Genomic DNA, 22,659 nt, shown 5'->3' with positions numbered 1-22,659 from the left:
AGGAATCCTTTGGGACCCACCAATTTACCAGAACTAGTGTTCCCATTGGAAGATTTCCCGTCCTATTACTTTTCTGGGGACAACCTAAAGGGTGGGCAGGCTCAGACTACATTAAAAACCAAAGCGTTGTTCTAATCCATCTCAACTCTATCCAGAACTAAACAAAAAAAGTTTTGCCTTTTAGTTGTATTTAGAGTAGGCTTTTTCAACCAGGGTGACGTGGCAAAATTCCTAAAAATTGCCCAAAAATTGTATACAAACATGAGGGTGGATCAAGCTTGTCTTTGGTTACAGAAAGCCACAGGTTTCCTTTGTGCACCATTACAACCTTCTATTTGCTAGCCTCCTAATAACCAATGACCTTGGTTGATAAGGAGGACATCAGGCGCCTGCACAGCATCCTTGTTTCCCCCTTTCTTTTAGCACTGGGGTCACATTAGCTGAGCGAGGAAGGAGAAACATTGGAATACTGGTCAGTACCTGTGTGCAAAGACGTGTTTTGCTTTGGAAGAATAAATCACCTTAACATTGGGTGTCCTATGTGTATGGATTTTGCTGCATTATGTAAAACTATTTGTTTTTACCATTTTAGAATGAGGTGCAGAATTTCAAAGGGTACCTTGACTGGAAAGTCAGAAGTTTTTTTTGTCTTAATTTTTTTTTTTATGCATTAAGATAAAAAGCCTTCTGTGTGCATCAGCCCCCCCCCCCCCCCCCAACACCTGATGTCCACAAGTGTCTCAGCAATCCAAGATTCTCCCCCCTGATTGGCCAAGACAGCAGCGGCGCCATTGATTGCCGTAATTTAAAGTCCGCTAGCCAATGAGGAGAGAGAGGGGCAGGGCTCCATGTCTGAATGGACACAGGGAGCTGTGGCTTGGCTTAAGTGCCCCCATAGTAAGCCTATTGTAGTGGGGGCACTGAACAGGAGGGAGGCACCAGGATCACAAGAGGAGGATCCAGGTTGCTCTGTGAAAATCCACTGCAACAGAGCAGGTGAGTATAACATGCTTTTTTTTTTTATAGGAAAACAAACAAGACTTTACATGGTCACTTGATGTGCAGTGCACCACAATTTGTGTCAACACACTAAAAAACGTGCATAGATGTAAATTGGCCCTAAGCATTTTTAGTCAAAAATCTTAATTTCTTAGACATGTATAACAGGATCATTAGTCTTTACATGGGTTATATGAAGCTACCTTCAGGTGTCTGGACACTGGGAAAAAAAATGAAGACTTCAGGGGGATTCCACCAAATAACCCCTTACATTTCCTGCTAGCCTTAGTTTTTTTTATTTTTTTCCTCATTGTCTTTAGGTAATGGACCTCTCTGTAGTAAGAGAAGCTTAAGCCCCGTACACACGATCGGAATTTCCAATGGAAAAAGTTCGACTGACTTTTTCCATAGGAAATTCCGACCTGGGTGTAGCCCCATCAGAGAAATTCCATCGGAAATTCCGATGAATTCCATTGGAGTTTAAATATAGAACATGTTCTATTTTACTCTGATGGAATTTCGTCAGAATTCTGACGTGCTTTTGGCCGGGCAAAAGCCAGATCGTGTGTACCCAGCATTACTTTCTTCCTGCGATGGGTTTCTCTCTCTCTTGCTTCAAAATTCTTGGCTGCTTCATCAGTAATGCCTGTCAGTGCCTCCATTAGTGTCCGTCCGCGAAGGAGAAAACTTTACAAAATGTTTTAATAGAAATTAATAAATATTCTGTCTTTTTTTTTATTTATTTTTTATTTGTTTAGCAAAAAATAAAAATAAACTCAGTGGTGATTAAATACCACCAACACAAAGCTCTATTTGTGGGGGAAAAAATGATAAAAACTTTTGTATAGTCTTTTGGGCTAAAAATAAATAAATAGGGTGGAGTCTTTGCTTAGTCTCACCACACTAATTTGTAGCGATCTGCAGATTGTTTTTATCCAGGAACCTTTTATCTAAATAAACCATCACGATTTTATGCTGTTGGCATTCTTTTCCTCTGTTTTACAAATCTCCTGTGAGTGAAAAGACAAAGAGCAACCAGCGGAGTTGATATCCATATCATATTGTCTACATTCCGAGGATGGATCCAATGTGCCGTATGAATCCCTGCTTTACTAGGCTTCAGTAACATGGAGTCTAGTTATCTGGTAAGGGCACAGCCTTTTTTCCTATCATGGTGGAAGGTGCACTACGGGTGTTTACCAACACTTTAAGGCCCTGTACACACGAGGAGACATGTCCGATGAAAACGGTTCGTGAACCGTTTTCATCGGACATGTCTCCTGGGAGCTTTTGGTCTGATGTGTGTACACACCATCAGACCAAAATCCCAGCGGACAGAGAACGCGTTGACGTAGTAGACACCGACGTTCTCAAACACGAAAGTGCAATGCTTCCATGCATGCGTCTAATCAGGTCGACGCATGCGCGGGATTTCGGTCCGCTGGTTAGACGTACTAACCAGCGGACATGTCCGACGGACAGGTTTCCAGCGGACCAGTTTCTAAGCATGCTAAGAAACTTTTGTCCGCTGGAAACCTGTCCGCTAGGCCAGGAAACCTGTCCGATAGGCCGTACACATGACCGAACATGTCCGATGAAACTGGTCCGCAGACCAGTCTCATCGGACATGTTCGGTCGTGTGTACGGGGCCTGAGACATAAGTGAAAGGATATTTCACTTAGTCTGGATTCACTTATTTTGGATTTTTTTTTATGGACTGATTACTGTTATACAGTAAAACCTTGGTTTGAGAGTAACTTGGTTTGTGGGTGTTTTGCAAGGCAAGCTATTTTTCTTTTTATACATTTTGACTCGATATACAAGCAATGTCTTGATATAAGAGTAGTGTCATGTCACAACTGAGTATAAAAGAGAGGAGAGGAATCTCTAAGTGTAGCAATATGCTTACATTTAATGAAGGTGCAACATTTAGCAAGTCACATGGTTGATGATTAAAAGAGGCACTTCTAAGTAGAAGGGGTAAAGTGATCCTCCTCACCACAGTCTGCAATTGTGACCGGGAAGACTACCCTGCAGTAGAGCGATCTGAAAGTGAGGCTTGAAGAGTTTATGGAAGGGACAACATCAATGGCGGTGAGGTGGATGGTCTATGTGGACAGCTTTACCCTGGATGCCTGCATACTTAGATGTGCCTGTTTTAATCCTCAACCATGTGAGTTTCTAAATGTTGTACCTTTATTAAATGTAACTATATTGCTACACTTAGAGATTCCTCTCCTCTCTTTTATACTCTAAGTGTAGCAATATAGTTACATTTAATAAAGGTACAACATTTAGAAACTCACATGGTTGAGGATTAAAACAGGCACATCTAAGTATGCAGGCATCCAGGGTAAAGCTGTCCACATAGACCATCCACCTCACCGCCATTGATGTTGTCCCTTCCATAAACTCTTCAAGCCTCACTTTCAGATCGCTCTACTGCAGGGTAGTCTTCCCGGTCACAATTGCAGACTGTGGTGAGGAGGATCACTTTACCCCTTATACTTAGAAGTGCCTCTTTTAATCATCAACCATGTGACTTGCTAAATGTTGCACCTTCATTAAATGTAACCATATTGCTACACTTGGAGGTGCCTCTCCTCTCTTTTATACTCTGTAGCTCCTGCTGGATTTTGCTTCTAATCCCCTTGTGGATGGACATTTTATGGTTACACAACCTATCACATTGCTATAATCTTCTTATATGGACTATTGACTAAAGGATTTATGAATAAATGGTTGTGGAACGAATCATCTGAGTTTCCATTATTTCCTATGGGAAAATTTGCTTTGATATACAAGTGCTTTGGATTACAAGCATGCTTTTGGAACAAATTATGCTCGCAACCCAAGGTTTTACTGTATATATTTTTCACATATTTGTTTTGGTCATATTGTATCATTAACCCCACAATATTTATTTTTTATTATTTTACACAAATGTTCTGTGTGATTGCCAGCTACTTTTTTGTGAATATTTATTCACTCATTTCCCACCTGCACAATCACTATACATATTTATTTAGTCTTTTGGGGGAGTAGCAGTCTATAAGCATGGCACATTGTGCCCTGGGAATCTTTGCCCACTCTTTTTTTGCAAAAACACTTCATATATGTCAGATTGTGAGGGCTTCTCCTGTGTACAGCCCTCTTCAGGCCACCCCACAGATTTTCAGGTTTTTCAATAGGATTCATGTCCTGGCTTTGGCTGGGCCATTCCAAAACATTGGTCTTCTGATTCAGCCAATGTCTTGTTGATTTGGAGGTATGCTTTGGGTTATTGGGGTGAAAGTCCTTTTCATCATCTGCTTTTTTTTTTTTTAGCAGAAGACTGAAGGTTTTGTGCCAAAATTGACTGATATTTGGTAATGTTCATAACATCTTGACTAAAGCCCATGTTCCAGCTGAATTAAACCAGCCCCAAAGCATGATGCTTGCACCACCATGCTTCACTATGGGTATGGTGTTTTTTGGTGATGCACAATGTAAGTTTTGCACACAACATACTTTCAGAAATTATGAGCAAAATGTTGTCTTGGTCTCATTGGACCTGACACTTTTTGCCACATGCTTCTGGCAGAATTGGTGGAGATTTTTGCAACACGTAGCTGGGCTTGGATATTTTTCTTACTAAGAATCCTACCTCACAGCCCAGACATATGAAAAGTACAAGAGGTTGTGTCACATGTAGTACACAACTGGTTTGAAAAATTTCTGCAGGTCCTTTAACCACTTACCCCCCGGACCATATTGCTGCCCAAAGACCAGAGTACTTTTTGCGATTCGGGACTGCGTCGCTTTAACAGACAATTGCGCGGTCGTGCGACGTGGCTCCCAAACAAAATTGGCGTCCTTTTTTTCCCACAAATAGAGCTTTCTTTTGGTGGTATTTGATCACCTCTGCGTTTTTTATTTTTTGCGCTATAAACAAAAATAAAACGACAATTTTGAAAAAAATGAATATTTTTTACTTTTTGCTGTAATAAATATCCCCCAAAAATATATAGAAAAACATTTTTTTTCCTCAGTTTAGGCCGATACGTATTCTTCTACATATTTTTCGTAAAAAAAAATCGCAATAAGCGTTTATTGATTGGTTTGCGCAAAAGTTATAGCGTTTACATAATAGGGGGTATTTTTATGGCATTTTTATTAATATTTTTTTTACTAGTAATGGCGGCGATCAGCGATTTTTTTTTCGGTATTGCGACATTATGGCGGACACTTCGGACATTTTTGACACATTTTTGGGACCATTGGCATTTTTATAGCGATCAGTGCTATAAAAATGCATTAGATTACTATAAAAATGCCACTGGCAGTGAAGGGGTTAACACTAGGGGGCGGGGAAGGGGTTAAGTATGCCTGGGTGTGTTCTTACTGTGGGGGGGGGGGTGGCCTCACTAGGGGAAACACTGATTTTCTGTTCATACATTGTATGAACAGAAAATCAGCATTTCCCCTGCTGACAGGAACGAGAGCTGTGTGTTTACACACACAGCTCCCGTTCCCCGCTCTGTACCGAGCGATCGCGTGTGCCCGGCGGCGATCGCGCCCGCCGGGCACACGCACGGGAGTCGGGGGCGAGCGGGGGGCGCGCGCCCCTAGTGGCGGCTAATAGGCAGGACGTCCATTTACGTGGTCTCGCCTAGGAGAGCCACCTTGTGGACGTATTTCGGCGGTGCAGCGACGGCAAGTGGTTAATGGAGCGATGAATAAGCACTGAGAAACGCGTAGGCTATTATTTTCCCATTTTTTGCTGCTTTTCTGTGGTGCATTTTCTATTGATTTTACAAATAAAGACAACTCAAGAGTTTTTTTGGAGTGCGGTTGTCCATCCCTTTGAAGTTTCTACCCTTTAATGGTGCTGTAGGCATCTTGGCAGCCTTCTAGACCAGTTTTCTTCCTTTCCATTTTTTTGCTTATCAAATTTGGAGAAACGTCACTGTTGTGCCATATTTTCTCCACTAGTTGATGACCATCTTCACTGTGTTCCATAGTGTATGCCTTGGAGTTTTTTTTTTTTTTTGGTAACCTTCTCCTTCCAACTTTCCAAGAATGAGATGCCTTTGATGATTTGCAAGCAACAGAGGAAGACCAGTGTTTTAGTATGGCCCAGACCTAAATCCAATTTGATTTGGAGTGCTCTTGCAAAGAAGAATGGGCAAAGATGCCCAAGCCAATGTGTGTCATGCCTTCATAGACTCCTACCCCAAAAGACTGAATGCTGTCATAAAATCAAAAGGTGCTTCAGAAAAGTATTGGTTTAAGGGTGTGCATATTTATGCAAACATGTTATTTTAACTTTATTTTCTCCCCACAATAAAGGAAAAAAATAATCTGTAGTGATTTATACTGGTCTGATTTTTTTACATCTCAAAAGCCTGGCATTTTTAGAGGGGTGTGGAGATTTTTCTTATTCACCATAACTGGAGTTCAGCTTTAATGAAAACCTGTAGCAAGTGTACAGTCTGCCATCACTGATCTCTCTTTCAGAAAATTCCCTGGCTGACATGCTGATCTAGTAACTTGAGTTTTTTTTATTTTTTTTATTTACTGACTCAGAATGGGTTATCTATGAATTGACAATTATAAGTAGGTCAGTAGCTATTGGACTCTGTTGCAGATTACACACACTGGCACAGATTCTCAAAGGAGATACGACGGCGTATCTCCAGATACGCCGTCGTATCTCTGAGTCTGGGCGGTTGTATCTATGCGCCTGATTCTTCTAATCGGTAACGCATAGATTTCTATTAGATCCGACCGGCGTAAGTCTGTTACGCCGTCGGATCTTAACTGCATATTTACGCTGGCCGCTAGGGGCGTGTACGTACGCCCGGCCGACGCAGTACAGATACGCCGTTTACGTTAGGCTTTTCCCGGCGTAAAGTTACCCCTGCTATATGAGCCGCACATGCGGCGTACCAATGTTAAGTATGGACGTTGTTCCCGCGTCGAATTTAGTACATTTTACGTCGTTTGCGTAAGTCGTCCGTGAATGGGGCTCACGTCACGTTCACGTCAAAACCAATACGTCCTTGCGGCGTACTTTGGAGCAATGCGCCGTTCGTGAAAAATGTCCATCACGTCGGGTCACAAGTTATTTACATAAAACACGCCCCCCTGGTCCACATTTGAATTAGGCAGGCTTACGCCGACCTATTTTCGCTACGCCGCCGCAACTTACGGAGCAAGTGCTTTGAGAATACAGCACTTGCCCGTCTAAGTTACGGAGGCGTAGCGTAAATAGGATACGCTACGCCGGAACAAAGATACGCCGATCTACGAGAATCTGGCCCACTGAGTATAGGTCCTCTTCACATTTTTGCTAACTGGAGATCAGTACATTTCTACGCTGCCAAGTGCTGTGACAGTGGGCATTCTACATGAGGATAAACATGGCCTATCTTTAAAGGACCCCCCCCCCCCCCAAACACACCTACTGCTTTTTTTTTTTTTTTTTTAAGTGTGTTAATGCATGTACAATAGTTAACACATAAGAGGGAATGCAATAAAGCTGCTTTGCCACTTTTCTGGAGTTAATCCCTTTTGTTAATGCATATTTATTCAGTGAAAGGACAGTGCAGTGCAATGTGCATTCAACACATATGAAACATAAGAGACAAAAAACAGTGCTGCGCTTCCAAATGTACTACATTGGGGGTTATTTACAAAAGGCAAATCCACTTTGCACTACAAGTGCAAACTACACTTGAAATTGCACTTGGAAGTGCAGTCGCTGTAAATCTGAAATGAGGAGAAGCTCTGATGATTTTTTCATCCAATCATGTGCAAGCTAAGGCTGCATTCACACCTAGGCGTACAAAATCGCGGCGTTTTGTCCCGCGAATTGCAGCGACAAATTGCAGCGTTTTGTACCGCGATTTGCGGCAAAAAAACGATGCGATTGTGAATGCAGCCTCACCCCCTCTATGGAGATGGTTCACATCTCCTATGTCGAACGCCGAAAGCCGCCTGAAAAAAAGGTCCGGGACTTTTTTTCAGGCGGCAGGCGTACGGCGTTCGGCGTGGAGATGTGAACCATCTCCATAGAGGGCAATGTGTTTTCATCCCTCCAGCGTCTCGCGGCTGCTGCGGCATTGCACTACAGGCGACAAAACGCCTAGGTGTGAATGGGGGCTAAAATGCTCTTTTTCATTTTCCTTGCATGTCCCCCTCAGATCTACAGCGACTGCACTTCCAAGTACACTTTGCACTTGTAGTGCAAAGTGGATTTGCCTTTCGTAAATAACCCCCATTGTGTATCACAAAAAATATATATAATTATAATCCTGATCAATATGTTTCTAAGATTATGATTATTTTAAGCACTTGATCATCATTATTTATATATATATATATATATATATATATATATATATATATATATATATATTGTGATACACATTGTAGTATACAGTATATCGTAGAGCAGCACTGTTTTGTTGTTTCTTATGATTGTCCTTAAAGTGGAGGTTCACCCAAAAACTTAATTTTCAACATTAGATTGATGCTCGTTTTGTCAAGGGGAATCGGGTAGTTTTTTTAAAATCGAAGCAGTACTTACCGTTTTAGAGAGCGATCTTCTCCGGCGCTTCCGGGTATGGGCTGCGGGACTGGGCGTTCCTATTTGATTGACAGGCTTCTGACGGTCGCATACATCGCGTCACGATTTTCCGAACGTCGGTGCGCAGGCGCCGTATAGAGCCGCACCGACGTTCGGCTTCTTTCGGCTACTCATGACGCGATGTATGCGACCGTCGGAAGCCTGTCAATCAAATAGGAACGCCCAGTCCGAAGACCATACCCGGAAGTGCCGGAGAAGATCGCTCTCTAAAACGGTAAGTACTGCTTCGATTTTAAAAAAACTACCCGATTCCCCTTCACAAAATGAGCATCAATCTCATGTTAAAGCGGGAGTTCACCCGAAATTTTTTTTTAAGTGGAGTGAAAGCACTTTTAGTGATAGCGGCTACTTTTTCTGATATTTTTAATTTTTGGATAATATTTTTAAACACGTGGATTGCACTGATTGGTTTGAGCTTTTTTGATTCAACACATACTAATTTAGGCAATAGATACGTCTCCTGTAACCAGCAATATAGGTTTAATATGAACTACTTACCAATTCTCCAGTCATGAGAGAACCATAGAGGATGCCAAGGATGACCTCTTCTGGTGACCCTCTAGATTCAATATTTTGTAGCTGACAAGGCAAACATTTTGGAAGTAAGGGGTTACGTTTTTTTTGTATTTTTTTGCGCTGCTTACTTCTGAGTTATTGAAGCCAATTAACTAGCATTGTAAGAGTCAGGAATAAAAATCTCTGTATTGCTGTTATCCGTATAACGTAAAGGGGTAATTCCTGCAAAAAGTGACTATAAAGTTCATATAGCTACTAACATATGAGGCAGCACAATACTTTGGAGCTGTTGAAACCCCCCCCCCCCCCCTCATACTTTAATACATGTTTCTAAATGCATGACTCTAATAAAGACTTGTATTGTGGAGAACTTTTATTGCGGAAGATGGGTTTCTAGCCGTGAAGCTTTAGAAGGGTCAGAAAGTGTGCTTCTGTCTCTTTAACACAACGCCCTCCTCCCCTTTTCCCATCTCCTGCCTCCTCCCTGTTCCAGAAAACTCAGATTCTTAACCCAAAGTTTCATTCTTAGGAAGTGTACAAGAATGGAGAAGAAGCAGAGGTCAGGCTTATCAGAGTTTCTCAGCTCCTATGGAACAGGTGTAAGAATGGTGGAGAAATTCCATTTCTAGCACTTCGGAAGAAAAAAATGAATTGCTATTTAGGAAGGACCCATTACCAAAAATGATTGTGGAGCAGGAGACCGTTCTAGAGACTGCTTTATATTGATGTTTTATATACAGAGGTATGTACCATACAGGTTAGTAACTGAATACAAGATACATTTCAGACACAGCTATTCTGTGCGTCGTAGAAGGGTTTATTATGCTTAAGGGCCAGTTCACACCAGACGCAGTTCCGTACAGTTTTGTGTGCATTTTTTCTGCACTAAAAATGCATGCACAGTGTTTTCCATGTATTCCAATGGCTCTAGTTCACACCATGAAGTCAGTTTCCGGTGCAGACTGCATGGTATGAACTAGAGCCATTGGAATACATGGAAAACACTGTGCATGCATTTTTTGCTGAAAAAATGCACATGGAACTGCGTCTGGTGTGAACTGGCCCTTACACTTTTTTTATTTAATTTTTTTTCCACAAGAAATACACTTTTTTTATTTTTATGTACAGACGGCAGTGTATACTGACAGGCAGACCGCACTGTAAGGCTGGCCATACATTTTCCAATCTTCTTGTACAATTTTCCTTTAGATTGACCAAAACCATATAATATGAGATCACACCTAAACACGTTCAATTTGTATGCAATCAGGTAGGTCCTTGCACTAACTAGTTGAAGGTAAATCTAAAGGAAAATTGTGTAATGTACAGCCAGCCTTAGGCCGCCTACACACGATAAGATCGCCAGAGGAGAACGGTCTGAAGGACCGTTTTCATCAGTCCAAACCGATCGTGTGTAGGCCCCATAGGTTCTTTAACCTTCAGTCAAAAAAATGAGAACTTGCTTTAAAATTAAACCGATGGACGCCTAACTGATAGGTCAAAAACGATCATTAGTATGCAAAAGCATCGGTTAAAAACCCGCGCATGCTCAGAATCAAGTCGACGCATGCTTGGAAGCATTGAACTTCGTTTTTTCAGCACGTCGTTGTGTTTTACGTCACCGCGTTCTGACACGATCGTTTTTTTAACCGATGGTGTGTAGGCCCGACGGACCATCAGTCAGGTTCATCAGTTAACCGATGACAACGGTCCTTCAGACAGTTCTCATCGGATGGACCGATCATATGTACGCGGCCTTAGGCTACTAACGTCTACATGTCCTCAAGACCATTTGAGAAGATTATCAATCCATTTATTAGTGGCTGGTGGACTGTGTTATCCATCCACAAGTCTAGATAATTGATAACCTTTATTTTAAGTTGCCACTGCTAACATTCTTGTATAAACGCTTGTTTCAGGCTCATGGGATCCAGTATTTTTACTAACTTCAATCATGCTTCAAGTAAAGTCAGGGCTCCTAAACTGTGTTTCTTGGTCTATAACAAGTAATAGGATCAGCATCATAGCCAGAAAAGTAACATTTTCAAAACGAAAGGTCTGCATTGGCAGCCCAAGTTTTTTCTTACAGGTACTTATACAGGGCTGTCAATTTACACAGCACTCTACATATATATATATATATATATATATATACCGTATTTATCGGTGTATAACACGCACCCTAACTTTAAAAGGGATATATATATATATATATATATATATATATATATATATATTCACATCAGTCTACATATATATTTTCACATCAGTCAAGGAGCTTTCAATCTAAAGTCCCAAACTCACATTCATATACTAGGGACAATTTAGACAGGAGCTAGTTAACCCATCAGCATACGAGGGGAAACACACGTGCACAGGCAGAACACGTAAACTCCAGGCAGGTAGTGTTGTGGGTGGGATTTGAACTGACAACTTTAGTGCTACCAGGCTGAAGTGCTAGCCACTGTGCTGCCCAGTTATTTGTTCAGTATAGGTGTCCTTTACATTAGTTCTCCAACTAGCCATACATCTGAAAGATAAAAGAGGAGGCAGCCATTGTAAGTTATTCTTCATAAGCGCTTAAATAGATATCTCTGAGAACCTGATGCAAGAAGAAGGGATATTTACTTCCCGATGTAATTTCTTTAGCCGTTTTCTCTCTACTCTTTTGACAAAGCAGTGTTACTGTCCTCTACCCATTATAATGCCATATAAGGCCTGGTCCTAGGATTTTCCTGGCCTTCTCTGTGTGGGAATATTTTATGCAAAATGAGAAACCAGTGGTGATCAAACAAAACATTTACTTGGCTTCCACTTCCATTCAGGCATTAAACATTATATCAAGTGAGACTGCACTTGGCTTTACACGTTACTAGCTTTATAGTGACTGAAAAGCCAAACTTGACCCAACCAGGCATAGAATATCAGAAGGGCCTCCTGAGAAGTGTGTTTCATAGCATGACCAGGAAATTATTATTTTTTAGTTCACATAAAAATAGTACTAATAATGTGTAAAACAAGTCGCCATATCTGTCGGGTGTTCATAATCGGTACACACATGAAATCTACAAGTTAGTGTATAAAAGAAAAATGTCTACCAAATAGCAGTCTTTCAGGGGGTCACATGGGGAGATATACTTCTTCTAATACAGTAAAACCTTGATTTGAGAGCGTTTTGCACAACAAGCAAAATGTTTTAATAAATTTTCCCTTGATTTACAAGCGATGTCTTGATATAAGAGTAGCGTTGTGTCACAACTGAGTGTAAAAAAGAAGAGAGGAGCCTCTAAGTGTAGCAATATGGTTACATTTAATGGAGGTACAACATTTAGCAACTTATTGCTACACTTAGAGGTGCCTTTCTTCTTTTTTATACCCTGTAAAAAAAATTCTTTGATATACAAGTGCTTTGGATTACAAGCATGTTTCTTGAACGAATTATGCTTGCAAAAACCAAGGTTTTATTGTACTGGAGAGTACAAAATCTGGTATGGCTCTGCATAGAAACCAATCAGCTTCCAGGTTTTATTGTCAAAGCTACATGGAACAAGCTGAAGTTAGAAGCTGATTGGCTACCATGCACAGCTGCTTCAGATTCTGAGTGCTCCAGTTTTAGTAAATCTCCCCCAGTTTCAGTGGTGACCCCCCCCCCCCCCCGTACCCACAGACAGGTGGTAAAATGATGCTGTAAGGCACCAAGGTTTCTCGCTCATCCTTATAATTACTGACCCATGAACTGGCTGACTGAATGCATGTAATTGGCTGCTTGTCCCTTATATTACAGGCAAATCTGAGCAATATATAGATCCTTTAGTTAGACTTCCAATCATGTTTCTCCATGTATGTGAAACACAATTATTAAAGCTTTGGTTGTGTGTACCACATAGGCTTGTTATGCAATGCTCACCTGGGTGCAGTTTGTGAATAAAGACAACACATATTCAAGAGCTGCTACAGACAATGTACATTTCTACATAAAGTCTCTAAGGACTAATATTCTACTAAAACCAGTCCCGGTATATGCTTAAAATAAGGGCCATTTGCAGAACTTAATTAAAAAATGTATTCCCATTTTCTGCATACAGAACTCTCATTCCATATTCCCTGCTGCCTGTACGATATATGATGTTTAACATTAACAATTTCTTTCCCCTTCAGATCTCTTCCATAATGAAGCGCCTAACTACTCATCACCTGGATGTACATGTCTTTCCACGCTTTCTAGGTTTATTCCAGCGATGTCGGTCTACCCCTCCACCACCTGATGCTCCACCTAAGGGCCAGCTTCGTCTTCGCTCCGTGCCTGGAGCTTTTGTATTCCTAGGGATTCTTCTTGTTTTAATAGGACTTATCGTGGCTGTGATTGGCTACTGGCCCAACAAACCTAGCAGCCCTTCACCATCCATCCCACCCCCACAGCCTCGACAATCTGTAGAGAAGATGAAACTGATTGGTCCGGTTATAATGGGATTTGGGCTATTTGTGTTTATTTGTGCCAATACACTTTTGTATGAAAATCGGGATATGGAAACAAGAAGACTTCTCCAAAACAGAATAGTTACACAAGGACCTACAGACATCGCTATATCTGTGAGCAGTGGGGTTAAAGTGCAAGCTCAGAATACATGGAGTGACAGCTCTGGGGAGCTGGACAACAGAAGGAACATATTAATCAGGGCGCAGCTTTTGTGCCCACCCATAAATGACTTGTCTGTATCTCTTGTGAGCCTGCACTCGGATCCATGTATTTCATCCTTACCACAGCTGGCAGGCAGGCTTAGACATAAGGAGCATGAAAGGTGCTACAGCTCTGATATCAGGCTGAACATAGGGGAGAGAACCGCAAGAGAAGGGGCTGCTAATGTACCCCACAGGGGTACCAAATGTCGAAGCTGGCCAAGGCTGGAGAATGGAGAAGAGAATTGCACAGAAGTACTTGTTACTACAGAGAACGAATTAGATGGAACTAGAGAAAGCAGCCAAGAGACTGTGCCTGAAGTGGCCTAAATCAATCTATAGCTTCATTTTTCTGTCAATTGACCAACACTTTCCAAGAAAAGTCAGGTTTAATACATTTTATATAAAGTACTTTAATGTTAAAGTGAAATTCCAGTAAACCCCACTTTCTGTTGGGTTACTGGAACAGGAAGTCAGGACAGCTACGGAAACACACTTTGTATAGTGGAGATGGGTTAGAACAGGGGTGTCCAACCTTTTGACCTTCCTGGGTCACAATGGAAGAAGAGGAATTGGCTTTGGACACACAAAAAATACACTAACAATAAGGATAGCTGAAAAAGTTGGGCAGATCACAAATTAATGATCACTGATATAGATAATGTGCCTACAGTACCTGAGTAATAAGTTTCCTTGAACAATCTTCCTTCTTCTGCAACTTTTTTTTTGGGGGGGGGGGGGTACTGTTGGCTTTATGTGAAAGCCATACTAGTATTAAAAGAACAATAGATATGGGGAGTGAATTTCAACTATGGGGACTCTGGGGAGGTTTTGGAAGGAGGGCCAAACTGAAATCAGTAGTCCCTGCCTTAGCTGCTGCCGGTGCTATAACAAACTCGCTCTAGAGGTGCCTGTGCCTTGATTCTCATTGTGAGCCGCTGCACGGCATCCCTCTATCGGTGCTTGTCCTTGTAGACCACCATGGTTCTGTGCTTGCACGGTGTCCCTACAGACATGCTGAACTTTCTTGGGCTGTGCATTGGACACCCCTAGGTTAGAACATTTGTCAGGTTTTTGTTGCAGTCTGTGTCCTTGCCATGTCCCTACATATTTTTTTTTACGATACTAGGACAGCAAGTGAGAAAAATGCTCCCCAATGGGGACAACAATAAAAACTTCCCTCTATCCAAAACTAAAGAATGTTGTCTGGGAATTCTACTTTAAAGTGGTTTGGAGTTTGGTTTACTCATTGGTAAAAGTATCAGTGTTTTTACTCAGGCAGCAATGTATATTAGGAGTTTAATGATACATCCGAGAGAGTTAAGTATTTAATTGAATGGCGCCCATCTGGGGAGGAGGCGATTGGATCCAGATGTGGAAACCACACTTCCCCATCCACACAGACCCATTTCTGGAGATCATCTTTCTGTGCAAGCCCAAGAATTCCTTAACTCTATCACTCCCAACCCTCCACGTAATCTAGGTTAAAATCACTGGAACATGGCCCCTGAAATGGTCATTTACAGTGTTAAACTTATGTAGGGCACGTAACACAAACACACACAATATGAAAAGATCAATTTCTGTCCTTGCATCATAATATAGAAGACTAATGCTGTCCTGTTACAGGAAGGATGACATTTTTTAACCCAGCAGAAAAATGAAATTGGAGAAAATCCTTTCATTAGATTACTGCTGAAGTGAATGGAAAATGAAACTAGGTGTCAGAAGAGATGGTTTCTAGCGATGTCAGGGGAGGCAGACTACAGGAATATGTAATAGTAGCAGGCTGCTAAAATACTCATGTACATTCCTCTGTGTACTTCCCTCCCAATCCCTCCTTCACAGGAATTTTCTGCAAGCAGAATATATAACGGCACAATTGGAAGCAGATGACACAACGCAATGATCCAGCAAGAAAGCTGCATTTAACTGCTCGAGTGCCAGAATAAAGACAATATGCAATTTATGTGGTACTATTTAATAATAGAGGAAAGGTCAATTGTGTACTATAATCATCATATTAGCTACTCTAGCTGATGTTGTTTATACAGTTATCACATTGGAACACATGCCTATGCTGTGGTCTCTTCTCTCTTGACTAGGAATTAGCATTCCTAATGATATGTCCCTCATGTGGCAGGAAGGCAACCCGCTATGACAGATCTGGAATGAGGTGGGGGCTCCGCGGCTTCGGTTTACACAAATAATCCACTAATTAAACTACGAATCATTGAAGTCTCCATTAATACTATAAAACCCAGAGATTAAAAGCGTTACATTTGCATTTTCTGCCACATTTTTCTGCCATTGAACCATCTTTTCAGAATTCTTTATAATCTATCATAGACACAAAGAGGTGTTTTTAATGGCAACGTTTAAATAGGAAGTGCATTTACTTATTTGCTTAAAAAGGGATATTCCAGAGCTGCCTTAAAGGGTAAAAAGAAGGTACATTTATCAGTCCATCCACAAGTCTTTCAACATGAAGTCCATGTTTTGTGTGTATAAAGTCCTTGAATTAACATAGCATATGTAATACATGACATGGGAGGGTTTTAAACCCCTGTCAGTTTTATTTTTGCATCTGTGTTCCAATGGGGAGATTTACCTTCACTTCCTGTCCCATAGCCAAAACAGGAAGAAGGAATCCCTTCAAACTAAGGGAATTTATTGGGGGCATAGGTCACCACAACTAGTGTCCCCTTTGGAAGATTTCCCCTCTATTACTTTTCTGGGGACACCCAAAATTATTTTCAAAGACAATGATAAACAAAGAAACAAATAGAGAGGGTTAGTCTGGGTTCACACTAGAATACGCAGCGGCTCACAGCAGGAGTCTGGTGCGTCTCCATTCACAGTTTCAGGTCCGATTTCAGGCCGAATTTTGGGCTGAATTGGACGAGGTGAAATACGCATAAGTTTGAACCCAGCCAAGACCCCATATACACTATTCGATTTTCTGTAGATTTTTGTCTTCAAATTTACCAAAACCATGTAGTGCAAGGGCCTGCCTGATTGCATACCAATTGAAATTCTTAAGCCTCGTACACACGATCGGACTTCCATCAGACTTTTCCGTGGATTTTGGTCCGAAGGGCGTTGGCCGTGAAATTGTTCTGCATACACACGGCCCAACATTTTCAGCCAACATTCACCAAACCACATGTTTTTTCAGCTCTTTACTGCCACTCTTCGGGCAACTTCTGCTATTGTTGTCTGATGTTTAGCATTGCTTCTGAGCATGCGTGTTTTTACTTTGGATTTTAGTTGGGCGGATTTGTGTACACACGATCGGATAAACCGACGCAACAGATTTATTGCCAGACAGTTGGTGAGCATGAACAGCCAATATTTGTTGTCGTTAATTTAGCCATTGTCTGATGGAGCATACACATGGTCGGATTATCAGACAATTATGGCCATAAAATTGGATCATGTGTACGAGGCTTTAAGGTTTGACCTCATATTACATGGTTTTGGTAAATCTGAAGACAAAAATCTGCAGAAAATCTAATAGTATGTATGGGGCCTAAATCTTCTAACTGGCAAAGACATCAATAAAAACCTGACAGGTGTTCCAATTTTCCACTCTATCAAAAGCTAAAAAATAAGTTTTGCCTTTAGTTATTCTTTAAAGTGGATGTAAACCCTCATATATTCCCCGTGAAGTGAAAAGCCTCAGATGATACACAGGGATGAAACAAATCTCCCTACATAAGTTTTACATGCATGTCTGCTGTCTTCAGCTTTATATAGTGTTAGGAGATTTTGTATTCCTGTTCAGCACTGCGTGTGAAGTCTGGGCATACAGCCAAGACAGCTGATTGGAGGAAAGGCACCCCTCCTCCACATAGGCAGAGACAGGTAAAGACTTGCAGAGCCGTCCTGTGACACGGCAAGCTCTCTGCTAATCTATTTATAGCAACCTCCCTCAACACAAATTTCAGCCTGGCTTTTATCATAGTTGACGGAGAACTTGACAGAAGTTATTATGCCGATAACAGAAGAACAGAGCAGGAGAAAGCCACGGGACTTAGTGCTGTGAAGAAAGATAATAAAACTGCAGATATATGTGCACAGCTCAAATTTCATGAATCGGGTTTACATCCACTTTAAGTAAACTTCAGCCATCCCCAGTTTCTTCTCTTTCTTCATTTGCTATACATCTACAGGGGTACAGAGGATGCTATATTTCTCTTTTAGCAACACTGGGACCAATCAACTGACTGTAGCATGTAGACCCATCTGCTTTTGTATACCACTTGCAACATAATAACATTCCTGATGTTTTTTTGCCCTGAAAGAATGATGTTATACAAACAGGTAAGGTGTAGCATTTGCTTTCATTACTATCTGAAGCCAACAGCTGCAATCTGAAACAAAGTTTCCTCCCTTCCACTTTTTACAAATCAAACAGCCACATTTAGATTTTACTTAAGGGCCCTTTCACACGGGACGGAACCGTGATGATCTGCCCCATGAACCTCTGCTTGCTCAGTGGGGATCGCTCCGCTGATCCCCGCTGAGCTGGCAGAGGACAGGGCGGTCCCCGCACACTGTGCAGGGACCGCCCTGTCAGATCTCTGCTCTCCCCTATGGGGGGGATCGGATGAACACGGCCCATCTGTACGTGTTCATCCGATCCGCAGACGGATGGAAAAATAGGATTTCCTCCGTCTGCAGAATCGGAGCATAGCAGACACTGATGAGATTGGGTGTCAGCGGATGTCATCCGCTGACACCCGCTATCCCATGGGGACCAATGTATGTCCCTTTTTCATCCGTAAACAATGAAAAAGCGGACAAACGGTCCACAGGTGTGAAAGGGGCCTAAAGCTGAACTTCAGGCAAATATAAAAAGGCACACATGAATGCAACTATTTATTCACATATCTTTTTTCCCCCCAAACAAGCAGTTTAAGGCTCAGATCACACTAGTGCGGCCTGGGTTTGCTTGGGCCACGTGAAACGCACAAAAAGTGCATGCACTCTTTTTTTAAATGTGGCTGCAGGGAAATGGAATGGACGTTTTGAACATGGAGTTCCCGCACTCGTGCTGTGGGTGGAGATGCGTTGAGGTGCCATTCAGAATGAAGAGCAGCCCCACTTGTCTCAAAATAGCAGTGCGATTCAGCTGAGAGAATCGAGGCTCGAGAACCACCCTGCCCCTTGCCAGCTAGCTAAGGGGCAGGATGGTTCACAAGCCCCCCCCCCCCCCCGCCTTTTTGTCCCTGTGGTGACAGACATTTTACCATGCGGAAAATGTTCATTTTAAAAGCATTTCTTAAAATTTCTAATTGTTTCTGGGGTCAAATCAATGTTTGTTTTTCAACCACGGTGACAAGGAAATTGGAAGGAGCAGGATTTCTGAAACAAAATAATTTTCGTACAGAGTATGCCATTTTCATTGAGGAATTACCATATATACTTAGAGTATAAGCCGACCTGAATATAAGCCGAGGCACCTAATTTTTCCACAAAAAACTGTGAAAACATATTTACTCGAGTATAACTCTAGGGTGTGCATCTGCATGCCTCACTGTGCCCATGCCTCACTGTGTCCATGACTAGAAGTTTAACATGGGAGTCTATGGAAGGGGTGCCCGGCTTTGAAAAATTGATGCTCCCCAGTCGTAGGTCCTACAGACAACAAACTGTGCACACTTTGTAGAAGAAGAGCGGGGCTACATCTGTGCTAAGTTTGGGGTCCAGGGGATCTATGGCTGGCCGGTACCGGGTCCCCAAAGTCCGGGAGATCAGGCGCAAAAAGGTGACTCGAGTATAAGCCGAGGGGGGCATTTTCAGCACAAAAAATGTGCTGAAAAACTTGGCTTATACTTGAGTATATACGGCACATTCATTCTAAAATTACCGTATTTATCGGCGTATACCGCACACTTTTTTGCCCTGAAAATCAGGGCAAAATCGTGGGTGCGCGGTATACACCGATACCCGCGCCGAGTTTGAATACTGCGCTGACATATACTGGGCGCAGTACACTCGTGTATTGTCGGGCAGTCTCGGGGTCCTCTCGCGCTGACGTCCTGGACGTACAGGACGTCAGCGCGAGAGTAGCCGAACTTGCCCGACAATACACGAGTGTACTGTGCTCTGTATATGTCGGCGCAGTATTCAAACTTGGCGCGGGAAACGAGCGGGGAGGACACGAGGACGCCGGAACCGACAAAGAGGACACCCAAAGCCGCAGACGGACGCTGGACCCGACGATGGACGCCGCGCAAGACACCAAAACTGTAAGTACAAAAAAACTTTTTTCCACAGGAATTCGGGGCAACTTCAGGGGTGCGCGCTATACCCCGATAAATACGGTAAATGTTAAAAGCAAGTGACATTTTAAAACAAGATTTGTCTAATCGAATGTACAAAGAATTTTCAGACAAATACTTTCATCTAAAAATGTACTATTGTGTATGGCCATCATAAGTTCCTCTATTTAGCTTTGTATCACCCTCTTGCCTTCCCCTGTACAGCAGAGTTTAGACAGGGAGAGGAAGAAGCAGCACAGGAAGCCAATCGGCTCTACTGCAGTGCAAAGAACATACTGATAGCAGATGAGAGCAGAGTGACAAAGAGGTGACTTGTCACTCTGCTGCTTCTGTTTTCACTGTCACAGGCTGCCAGGGGGGACAAGGCCTGCAAGTCTAACTGAACTGTAGCAAAGAAAATGTCAGGACTGTGCTGTGTGGCAGATCTGTGTATGTCTCAGAACTGGATAAAAATACTAATCATTGGCAGGCAAATCAGTTCAAGTATGTATTTTATCTGTGTATTTAGTGGTTTGCATGGAATTCCGTTGTACCCAAAGAAAAAAATAAAGAAAAAAATCAAGACAACTATATCAGAAGCTACAAATATTTACTTCAATGTGTAATCTTGCAACAACATGATGAAAATGTACTTTTCACACCTCAAAAGCCAGTAAAATATGCTAAAGTACGACCTATCACAATTCATCTGCATATATAAAAATTGAATCAAACCACATTTACAAATATCCTTCATTATTTAAAAGTAGAAAATAATACATCATGAGGTCTGTCTTTATGGGTTTTTTTTTGTTTGTTTTCTTTGAATGAGATCCAATAATAGCAAATATAAGAAAATGGTTAAAAAAAGTGGGTTTCACACGTAATTGTTTCAGTTTAATGACCCTCACCCCTGTAACCTCTTTATGTAGGGTACAAGCAGGTGAAAGTTTGGGAACCTAGACACTTCCCAATGCTCAAAAAAAAAAAAAATACAGGATATTTATATATTTTATTCTCATCCTTGACTCATTCAGCTGGTCTAAAATGAAGATTTTTGTGGGGCAGGCATGTTGTTCAACTCTAAACGGAGAAAACAGTTCTAGCAGACAGAAGGAAGATACCTAACTTGGTGTCTAGCTGTAATGTGACACAAAGATAACAGAGAAAAGAATCAGAAGTTAGGGTGACACCACACAAAGAGAACTAAAGGTGATGACCTGGACTGCATCCTACACAGGGTGACACTAGTGTAAAATCAGTGATACATCATTATCAAGAACTAAATAAGGCAGAGATGACATACACAAACTTCTCTACACAGACTTCTCTACACAGGTCATGGACTGCAAACTATAGCACCACACTGTCGTTCCCTCACTCCATTACTAAAGAGAAGACTGCTGACAAGAACTTACACACAGGTCAGCCAAGTGAACAGTGTCTAAACTGACATTTCCAGTGTACCAGATGTACAAGTTACATTCATCATTCACAGTATGCAACAACACTTTACATGAGAAGTGATGACATTTTGAAGTCTTATAAATAATTGTTCAACTGTCCAAGTCTGGAAACCTCCCATGTAGAGGTTTGTTAGAAGAATCTGAGGGAGAAAGGTAAGTATTGCTTTAGAAGAGAATTCAGTGTTTAACCAGGAACTTTATGATGACCCTTGCCAAGTGATATATCCAGGGGTGGGGGCATTGCAAGGAAACTTGCTGGTTTTCTGTGAAGTCTATCATCTTTTCTGTGGTCCCATTGCAGGGTTGAGATGAAAACCTGAAGGAATAAAAAAAGCTGGATAAATACAAAGTAACGTATGTGCAATAGTACACTTCTTATGTAGAGCCAGGGCAAGTCTTGGGTAGCATGCCATTTTTAGAAGGTAGTCTATAAAAAAACAAAAAAAAAACACAACATGCTTTCATACATTTCTCACCTCCCTTCCCATTCTAAAAAAACTGTATTGGCTGTCAAATATTACAATTAATACCAATAGAATTTGGGGCCTGGCTGTCTCACCCTTCCTTCCAAGTGGTTTCCTGTATCTTAAAATAAAAAAATGTATAAGCTTCCTCTAACTTGCTAAGGGAATACCTTGTAAACCCCCTTTTTCCTTCAATGCTGCTACCATTCAGAATTATCATGTATGTGATACCTGTAAACAGTATTTGCCAGCATCATTTATAACATTATTGTTATAATGCTTTCACTCGGATTTCTTTATTAAAACAACAACCCATGGAAAACCATTATCTCTTTAATAGCAGCAAAGTGTTGTAGCATATGGGCAATATGGTACAACACTCTGCTGCTATTAAAAAAAAAAGACAGTTTTTCCCTGGGTTGTTGTTTTAACACATCAAAAGGAACCAGAGTGAAAGTTAACAATAGCGGAAAATAGAATTTGGGGTAATACCATTTATTGGCTTATAAATATATTGTGGTGCAAGCCTTGAAGACACGCTGGCTTAGGCCAACTATAGATAGTCTGAATCTTGGCCGGTTCCACAGGGAGAATACAATGTCTCGGCAGGAGGGATTCCCCTGTCAGCACTGTCT

The 22,659-nt window shown here is 41.6% G+C and overlaps 2 protein-coding genes across 23 annotated transcripts in view; one reads left to right on the top strand and one right to left on the bottom strand.

Moving 5' to 3' along the window:
* Nucleotides 1-9,638: 9,638 nt before the first annotated feature.
* TMEM200B (transmembrane protein 200B) lies at nt 9,639-16,112 on the top strand. 2 transcript variants are annotated; one of them, XM_040337267.1, is made up of 2 exons: nt 9,639-9,905; nt 13,307-16,112. In XM_040337267.1, exon 2 carries the CDS (start codon nt 13,319-13,321, stop codon nt 14,153-14,155), a length of 837 nt encoding a protein of 278 aa, XP_040193201.1. In that variant the 5' UTR covers nt 9,639-9,905; nt 13,307-13,318; the 3' UTR covers nt 14,156-16,112. The 2 variants fall into 2 exon arrangements, with proteins under 2 accessions (XP_040193201.1, XP_040193200.1); XM_040337266.1 differs by having other exon boundaries at nt 9,640-9,890.
* Nucleotides 16,113-20,687: 4,575 nt separating this feature from the next.
* EPB41 (erythrocyte membrane protein band 4.1) overlaps nt 20,688-22,659 on the bottom strand; it is a 206,288-nt gene continuing 204,316 nt past the window's right edge. For all 21 annotated transcript variants that reach the window (XM_040337240.1, XM_040337246.1, XM_040337242.1 and 18 more), the window contains one exon: nt 20,688-21,876. The gene's annotated coding sequence lies outside the window, so the exon portion shown is untranslated. The remainder of the gene's footprint in view (nt 21,877-22,659) is intronic.

This window comes from Rana temporaria, chromosome 2 (assembly GCF_905171775.1).
Source record: "Rana temporaria chromosome 2, aRanTem1.1, whole genome shotgun sequence".
Classification (NCBI taxonomy): Eukaryota; Metazoa; Chordata; class Amphibia; order Anura; family Ranidae; genus Rana; species Rana temporaria.
This window is presented reverse-complemented; position numbering and strand designations above follow the sequence as displayed.